This window comes from Tachysurus vachellii, chromosome 7 (assembly GCF_030014155.1).
Source record: "Tachysurus vachellii isolate PV-2020 chromosome 7, HZAU_Pvac_v1, whole genome shotgun sequence".
Taxonomy (NCBI): domain Eukaryota; kingdom Metazoa; phylum Chordata; class Actinopteri; order Siluriformes; family Bagridae; genus Tachysurus; species Tachysurus vachellii.
In genome coordinates, this window is record NC_083466.1 from 13,856,466 (window position 1) to 13,866,236 (window position 9,771).

Genomic DNA, 9,771 nt, shown 5'->3' on the forward strand with positions numbered 1-9,771 from the left:
GGTGACTTGACTACCCACATAACCTTGTTGGGCTCAGCCCAAAATGACAATGTGGAGCCATCTTGTGTGCTCTCCATGAGCGAGATGAAAGAGTGCCAGGTATATCATGAATCGATTATTTGAAAGAATTTCACAATGTTTACAGTTTGAAATATATTTGAAATATATTTTAGTTTAAGTTTAGTATCAGATGTGTGTGTTTCCCTTTTGAGCACCTGAGGATCCTACTAATGATGGGCTCTAGTGTGATCATTCTATAGTGCTGCAGGGATTCTTGCTTAATAAAGTAATTATCTAAGCAAACTGTCTAAGCCACAGGACTGCTGAGCAGAATCAAAGACTCTTAGCATCGGCAAATGTACTAGATAGAAATGAAAGACTCCCTACAAAGCATAAAAGACACTTAAATAGCCTCATACTTGTGTCTCTCTGGAAATAATTGGACTTTGTCTTTTGGTATTTAAACATATTGGTATGAGTGGTGCATGTTTGACATGCTATCTTAACTTGCTCTGACACACAGCAACCTAATTGTTAATTATAACATGATCTTTTTTGTGGTCAACAACATTGTATCTGGCAACAATAGAATGTGTGGTTGGTATCAGATCTGATATAAGTGAGAGCTCAGATTCACATGTTCCTCAAAACACAATTAAAAACCCAATCTTAATAAAAAATAGTAACTTTTATTGAATTATCTCTGTGTAGCAAAACTAGTCATCAACATGCGATTATTTACATCCAGCAAACGCATGTTTATTAAGGTACATACAAGATACATCTATAACTAACAAACAGCTGATTTTCTTTATACAAGACTTGACAGTTGTTTTTTTTAACTCTGGTATGCTAAACATTTGTCTTTTGATTTTTTTTTATGCTTTTTAAATGCTCATAATTTCTTTAGAGAAGAAACACATTTTAGATGCATTTTAGATGCAAGTTCACATAAACGTGCAGACACTTGTCTCCTCTATGTCCATCTCTCAATCCACATTTTACTTAAATTAATTAGAATGTCAAGCACCTCCCCTTTTCTTACCTTTTCTACTCATTTTGCATCTCCCTCACAGTCCTTTGGGTAAGGTATTACAAACTTGGGTACTTAAATTGTAAGCATTTCAGCACTGAATATGCTCAAAATATCTTTGTTGGCTTCACTTAGTTGAGTGGTGAAGAATCTCTAACGCATAGTTTAAAGTGCCTCTATGTTTTTGACCTAATTTTGATTCTGGTACCAGGTACTAAACTTTTGTTTAAAGGTAACTGTTGATCAAATACTTAAAGGGGCATTAAGAAATTCTGATTGATTTCAATTAAAAGATTGTCAATGCCATTTTAAACTTTTAAACTTAAGTAGGTAACTGGGAATGTGCATATTGAGGTGTTGTTTTGCTGCATTTACACCCCTAACTTATATATTTATTTTCACAATTAAATTCATAAATTTCTAGTAATTTAACATGAATTTGTCTCCAAATGTTCTGATGACTAGGATTAATCCTGCCAACCCATCAATGACAAAAATGCTGCTACTTGTAAAAGGGAAATAAGGCAATAAATAACTGCTGTCAAAACAGCTTATATGAAAAAGCTTTTCTTAGGAATAGAAATTTTTGGAATGTATGAGCATTCTTTGCACCTACTATGTTCAACTATGTACTATGTTTTGCGTAGAAAAACAATGTTAAAAACACTTCAAAGAAAATAAATTGTTAGCCTATAGACAATTAATTCTATGTACAGGACCAAGTGTGTCCGATTACTACAAGGTACACTTAAGACAGTTGTTGTGTAGGATGTACCAAACATGAAGATTTCTAAAGAATATGGCACTTAATACTTCATCATGACTGAGTGTCATGGAATAAACATGTGTTTATGCATGCATTCTTTAAAGGTATTATTTTAAATATTTTTGCTGTTTTCTCATAATTAGAGAAAATGAACATGGTTTAAAAGGCTTCTGAATATTATAAATAATAAAAACAATGTTAAAATATAAGGCTTACAAAAGATGTCCTATTGTATTTTTGTCTTCCTCTATTTTTTTGAAAGGCCTTCTGGAAGCGTGGAAAAATCTTAGGATTGTCTTTGGGTATTTGAGTCATGTGTGTACCCCACATAATTGACAAAAGCATCTTTCTTCACACCATTTCCATTGTCTATCAGTGTATGTAGGGGAGGAGGGAATAGATGAGGAAGGGAGAAACACCACTGAAAATGGCAACAGTCACCAGTCTTCAGGCAATTTTTTTTTCAATTCAACTGAAGAGCGAAGGGCAGTTAAATGAGACTAGATAATGAAACCAAAATATGTGGCAAAACAGTCTCACAGTTGTACTCTTCTTGGTCACCTACATTTCCTCTTTATTTCTCTCTTTATTTACACCTTCACTGAAACATGCGGGGACGTTTCAGGAAAACCTTCTCAATAAAGTTCCCTAGCTCCTCATTGCTGTCTGGCTGTGGCTGCTCCATCTGGCTATAATAGCCATCCTGTGTGGCAACTACTGGAGCTGTGGGTGAGTAAAAGAAAGCAGATCGATGACGCAGGGGTGACCGGGGTTTGGGCATAGGTATGCCTTTGAAAGTCTGCGGTTGAGGGACAATGTAGTTAGGGAAGTAGAGGTTTCGCCGGAAGGCCAGAGGAGCCCTTGGACGACTTTGTGTCCAGGGAAGATACCTTTGTTTCAGAGGGTAATCATAGTCCAATGAATTCCCCAGAATGCTATTAAAGGAGTAGGAGGGTTTAGCATAATAATGTGGTTTAGGCTGGGGAGAAGGCATGTAGATGGTGTAATAACTACTGTAGGGCTTTTGATAGCGCCGATAGGCAGGGTAGGTCCAAAAGGGCCACTGTTGCTTGATCCAAAAATCTTGTTGACTGGACTTAATAGGAGCCCTGTCCTTAAACCATGATTTCAGTACATTTGTGTTAGGCTTAGGTGGCTTTGAGGGTTGCGATGCTCTTAAGACTGAAGATGGGACATCAGATGCTGGAGAAGGTACACGAGGTCGTTGCCATTGCAGAGTTTCAGGAACATCTTTTTTTTTCTTCTTTTCCACATCACTGATTATATCTACAACATCATCAGCAGGCAAGTGCAGCTTACTAGAGATCTCTATCAACTTATCAATAGTTTGTGGGTCAATATCGTCATCATCCTCATTGGCACCATCTTCCTCTGAGCGTTTGTCTTCTGCAGCATTATTGTCCCTGTACTTCTTCCCATCTTGCTTGACCATATACTGCAAGATCATATCTGATGCAATATCGGCAAGCTTCTCTTCCTCAACCTTGGCTCTCTGAGCCTCAGCTGCTTGTCTACGCACCTCTTCCTGTTCAGCTTTAGCCCTAGCTTCTTCTTCTTCTGGACTTAGCAGATCCTCTTCATCCTCTCCATTTTCTTGCTCTTGGTCTTCAACATTATCATTAAAATCATTCATGAAGTTTCCTCCCTTATACAATGGTCTATTCTTGTTCTTTTCCTGCTCTTGCTGCCATTTGAGCTTCTTTTTAGACAGAGCCAAGTCATAACCCTTAGGTTTGGGTTTGATTTCATTGTTCATGAGGCCATTACGATCCAGATAATCAAAGTAATCTCCACGACTCTCCCTCTGGCCAGATGAGGAATCACGTTCTCTTTTTGTGGCTGTACTGTAGCTCTGAAATTTCTCTAACATGGTTTCCAGGTTCTTTAACTCTTCTGGACTCAGCTGCTCATCTTTGTTCCCATCAGTGACTCCCTCTGTTTCTTGCTGCTCTTCCTTGTTTGCCACCTCCTTTGCAACTACTTCTTGTTCATTGACAGGCACTGTTTGACTGGTGGTATGACTAGTCACCTTTTCTGTAAGAAGTTCTTCTTCTTCATGCTCCCTCTTTCTCTCCTCATCCTGTTCCCTTTCTCTCTCTTCTCTACCCTGTTCCTCAGCAGCTGCTCTCACAAGTTCCAGCTCTTGATCTGCATTTCTTTGTCTGTCAAAATTCTGTGCCTTTCTGTCCTCTTCTACCATGTCATTCTCTCCCTCCCTCTTCTCTTGTTTACTCTTTGCATCCTGAGGCTTGTTGAGGGCTTCTAAGAGGATTGCTGCTAAGGTTTTGGGGTCAACATCCTTGAAAAGTTCATCCTCCTCTTCATCTGATATCCCTGGCAAAAAATCTTCAGTTTGGGTAAACTGAAACTGTGCCTGTGTAAGTTCAGGATAGGAGGGTTCATACTGATTACCCAATTTGTGTTTAGTCACAGGATTGCTGCTTGTGGGCTCACATGTAATACTGAAGAGGAAGAAGAGAAGCACAAGTGGGGCTCTAGAGACTTGTTTGCACCGAATCATGACCATGCAGATTAGGAGTGAGGAAAATGATGATGCACCTAACATAGGAAGAAAAAAATATTAATAATAGGCTATAAAGCACAGCAATCTTTTTTTGTTTGTTTTATACATGCCCACTGTATGCTTGATGATTAACATAACATTACATAACATTAACTTGACAGTTACAACTGCTAATCACCATGGTGACACAATGGATAAATACAGAATAACATGACCATTAGATTTTTTTTGACGTGTAACATTGCTCCCATATCATGATGATCATAATCCCTTTCCATGATTCACAAACACACACACACACACACACACACACACACCACACACACACACACACACACACACACAATGCAAACAAAAGAAATTGAGTTTTCTTGTTATTTAAAAAATACTTATCCAGTTATCTATATAGTCAGTTTATTGGACATATTATTCACGTACGATTCTTGTCTGCAGATCATAGCAACAGAATTTCAGCATCACTCACCATCATCATGCAGAAAGAACGAATTTCGGAATTTTATGTAGTTTTAATTATATTTACAGTAATTATAATTGACCAGAAGAAAAAGCTTAAGAGCGGAGAATTTGGAGGCGAGTGGAACACTGAGGCAAACATGACGTACATGTACATGTGTGTTCGAGTTTGTTATCGGTCTCATTACAATAGCCTAAATTAAAGCAATACTGAGTAAAACACCGGTAATCTGAAAGGCTAAAAAGGCACAAATATGGACAAACGTCAGAGAGAGCAGAATAAATAAGTGTTATGAATTTTTAAATAACTTGTTGGAATATAATTTGTTAATTTTTTTTAAACCTTAGAACCTTCGCTGCTGCATCCAAGTTTACAGATTAAAGCATTCCTATGTCTACCATCACTATTGTGTTTGCAGCCGCGCATTAGAGGAAACCGTTGCTTGTAAGTATCATCTGCTTCATTGCTTCAGTTCTAAAACAGTCAGTAGGCGCTAATGCACATTAGTAAGCCGCCTTTAAGACGCCGTCTCTTCACGTAATCATCCATGCCAAGACAGTCTATTTTAAAGACCGGGGAAAGCCCTGGCGCAGTTGTCTATAAATATATACCGAAATATCAATACGTTATTACTTTATCACCTGCTAATTGTAGTAAATACTTACTACAATTGAGTCAATACTTCCTATAATTAGAAGAAACTAAACGTTGATCTTATAAGCATATAATGTTACCTTTTTTAAAAAACAAAACAAAACATTTTTGATATATAGTGCCTTGTTTTGCCAAGCATATCTAACTGGAATTCAGGACAGCTGAGAAAATATGCTATGGTTATAGGGAAAATAATGTTATGGACTGGGGGTATTAATAGTTAGTATTCTGTGATTGTTACTGATCAACATAATTTCCACAACTGTCATCATGATATGCATCAGCAATCAGTAATGGCGTCATTTACAGGCACATCTGAGCTCCATCAAAATGAACACGACGATGATGCATCAGTTCCGACTCCACCCAAGTTCCATATTAAATGGTTGGTTCTTTGAAGATAGTTGCATGTTTAATTTTGTTTTTTTATTTGTTTGATTGTTTGTTTTGCTGTGGATTATAAGTGGTGTTTCCTTTCCCAAATTTTGTTTGGAACAAAATTTATTTTAGGTTTAACGTTAGTAAAATTCCCATTGATTTGACACTTTATTTTGCTGATCCACATTAAACGGTACAAAAACACACAACTCTGATACTACCACAGAGTAAGCTAGCTTTCTCTGCTTTGCTATAATGGTATTTTATGAAAATGAGGACTTACCGGGATCCCAGGCGTGACGTGGTCCGACGCACTTTCGCTCTTTGTTCTTCGAACTTCACTATTGGATACTCTCTTTACTAGCGAATATGCTTTCTTTTTAGAAACTAAAGGTATGGTTTGAATTAACTTGATTAGTGAAAAAATATACGACTCGTTTGTTCAAGTCTTAGACTCGTGTCTTCGTGACGGCGCTGAAGATATTTTCAGGACCACGGCCAGCTCCTCATGTTTATATTTCGACCCTCTTGAGCACACGTGACCGCGCGTCACCGCTGCTCATTGACGTCAGCACTCCATTGATAAGAATTTCGGTGTTGCTCTAAGCCTGAGCGCTCGCTACGCTGCAGTGCCCTGATGAATGAACGGAAACGAGATGAATGAAATAAAGCATTTTCCTGTTGGAGGGTGCCCTAGAGATAACACTACGGCTGAAGGATAGGGGCCAGTCCCTCCCGCAAGAAATGTATGATTTGTTCCCCCTAGATTTAACTCCATCCCATGCCCAGTTGGCGAGCAATGAAGACTACTTAATATAGAGAGTGAGCAAACTGAGTTTGAAAAGGAAGAAATCATGGGCACGACGATCAATAACTGTTATTTTTCTCCGCTGGACGGAGGAATGCTGGCACAGCATGTGTCTGTGAAGGTTTACTGTTATTCATTTTAACCGTCTCATAGAAATAAATCTAACCTATTAATACTCTTTAACCTTTACCATTACTGACATGTTACCTAACTGTAGTTTATTATAGGCGCACTTGCAGGTCATCACTGCAGGTCCTATCACTTGTGACATATGATTGCTGTGACATATGATTGCTTGTGACATGTATTTTGCACGTGTTCGCTTTACTTGAATAAAAGTTTAAAGTAAAGCCTTTGCTGCTACCATCAGCTGTTACATCCACCAAAATGAATCAGTCACAAAAATAACAAGAACAATATTTGGATCTCTCTTGTTGTTAGGTGTCCAGTATTAATTATTCATATAATATTTCATTTGCTCTAGAATTTGGTGTGAATCTGAACTACAACAGGAAAATTGTTACTGATACACAAGTACACTTAGACAGTAATAGAAATGTCTGTAGGAGAAAAAGTTGATGATAAGTTGGTAGGTACGACTATATTATAGATTATAACCTACCACATAACATCAGAGAATAAGCTGTTTCAGTACTTATTCACACTCAGTGACTCAGCTCTCTCTCTCTCTCTCTCTCTCTCTCTCTCTCTCTCACTCTCTTTCTCGCTCCTTAAATTTGCACTTGAACACCCAATATTGTTAATTTGTTGAAGAGAAAATGAACAGAAGATAAGTGCATAACTTCAAGACACGAATAAAGACCTGCCAGAATATAACCTGGTAATGGATTTTCTTTCTTTCTTTTTCTTTCCAGGTTGTAACCACTGTTATGAATGTGAATGTGTATATATTGACAATTAAATCAATATTTTGAGAGTTGCTTTTTCACATTCAATTGTTTTACTGGGAATGAGGACCCAAGCATGACAAATGGTATTACTGTACAGTGGTTGTTTTGCTAGTGACCATAGCTGTATTGATTTAATGTTTCTGACCAGAGGTGGTAGGTTCATCTTTAGTGTGGAAGGTTGGTCTAGTCTGTGCTGCCAATTTTTATTTTTTTGTTTGAGGGATTTTTATTAATGATTTTAAAATAAATGTAGGCCTATGTTTTATAGGCTTGAGGTGGCATATTATGCTGTTAGATTATATGTCAATGTGATCATAGTTAAAAAAAAAACTGTTTACGATTTTCAAAAACGTGTTACTTTAACAATTCTCTGTGTATTAGAGAAAATGGCATTTGCAAAATATCTTGATTTGTTTATGGAAAATAAATGGAACTAAATGGAACTCATTGTGCAGTATGCTACTTCCCAATATGCAGGAGATTTTATTAAAATATGCATGACTTTACATTTCAACACTATCTAATTATTTTTCATTACGTCTGAATGAATTGTATAGGTGTGGTTTGAGGTCAGAGTTCAGAGCACTTGCAATGGCAAGATCTAGTCAAATGTGCCAGCTTTCACACCCTGTGCTTAGTATGTAGCCATACTGATATTTACAGACAGTAAACCTTAATCCAGAGTTAAGCAGATTCAGTGTACTTTGAAAGATTTTAGTTTGAATGACAAGTGTTAATTTTATGATGAAGCCATTTTAAATAATGATCATTTAGTCAAAATGAGATTCCTAGCTAGAACAAGTAAGAAACATCCTCATGTAAGACGGATGGTGTAGACATTAATGTAGACATTTACCATTTATTAAATATAAAACAGACCTCTCAGGAAGGGGTGAAACTGATATGAGGGTCCTGTACAGGACTGTAACATTTCTCTCTGCAATTTGCTGCCACTGTAATTACAAAAAAGAGTTTCACAGTCTAAATATCTACAATATCATTGAGCAAGAATAAAAAATCAAAAAATAATAAAAAAAGAAAAAAAAAATCTGAGGACATATATTATATATATATATATTACAATATATATATATATATATATATATATATATATATATATATATATATATATATATATATATATTGTATAGCAAAAGGCCGAAAAGGATACATTTATGTCAAAAAATACATCATGGTCCATGATATCAATATAATGTAAAACATGATTGAAAAGTAATGTAGCAGTGGCAAAAGCAGGGCAGGCTAATACCCTATGACCTCAAGAATTGTAGTGTGGCCTGAGCAATTAAGCATGTCTGTGATGAAATCACAAATACCAGGATATCATAGATGTAAGTCTTAGCATGTGTCTTAGCACATCATTTATGGAGTACTCAAAGAAACCACTAGAGGGTAAGGGTTACGGTGATAAATGAAATCTTCCGCTTGATAATTCTCAACAGGCTGTATGTTCTACAGTTGTTGAGCTCGGTGAACTACCGGCTCAAGGGCTGAGTGGACTAGTGGCAGCAGATAGGTTTACTTGACTGTGCACTGGTTTAAGCCACAGTAATTGACATACGGTCAAAGACCACCCAGTTTTTAGGCCACAACAGAGAACTCTGTTGATGTGGGTGACATAAATGGCCTAATACCACATCCTGAATGTACTTTTCCATGGCTCTTTGTTCGGCAGATGACATGGGCTAAATTCAGCTACGGGAATGATATTCCAGGCAGCTGGTCTATGGCACAATCATAAGGTTGTTGGGAGCATGCTAGCCTTTACCTTATTTAAAAGTATTGTGATTTCGGTCAATTCACTGTTTGTGGCTGCACTGGTCTTTATATGTAGAAGACACTGCTTAAAGAGGTTATTGGCTTGGCCGCAGTAGAAGCTGCCGCTTTGTTGAGCCGTACATGCAGCCCCAAGCTGCATAGGCTAATCGGCTACATGGGTCTCTGGTGTCACCCACTTGGCATGAATGCTGTGAAGCAGGTGATCATATTCAGATAGCCTAAGATCATCCATTTCCTGTTTCTGATCGAAAGCCTGGTGTACTCAGAGCTCAGAAGACCAGATGATATTTTTTTCTAATCTTCAACTGTCCAGTTTGGGTGAGCCTGTGGCCATGATATCCTAAGATTCTTGTTATTGTCTTCTGCTGTTTTATCCAATCCACCACTGTCAGTGTTGTTTG

General features: G+C 37.4%; 1 protein-coding gene across 1 annotated transcript; it reads right to left on the reverse strand.

Annotated features, from left to right (window-relative positions):
• Positions 1 to 749: 749 nt before the first annotated feature.
• Positions 750 to 6,324, reverse strand: vgf (VGF nerve growth factor inducible). The gene is made up of 2 exons (XM_060874469.1): positions 6,135 to 6,324; positions 750 to 4,379 (listed from the first exon to the last, which is right to left on the reverse strand). Exon 2 carries the CDS (start codon positions 4,345 to 4,347, stop codon positions 2,398 to 2,400), a length of 1,950 nt encoding a protein of 649 aa, XP_060730452.1. The 5' UTR covers positions 4,348 to 4,379; positions 6,135 to 6,324; the 3' UTR covers positions 750 to 2,397.
• Between the last annotated feature and the right edge of the window lie 3,447 nt (positions 6,325 to 9,771).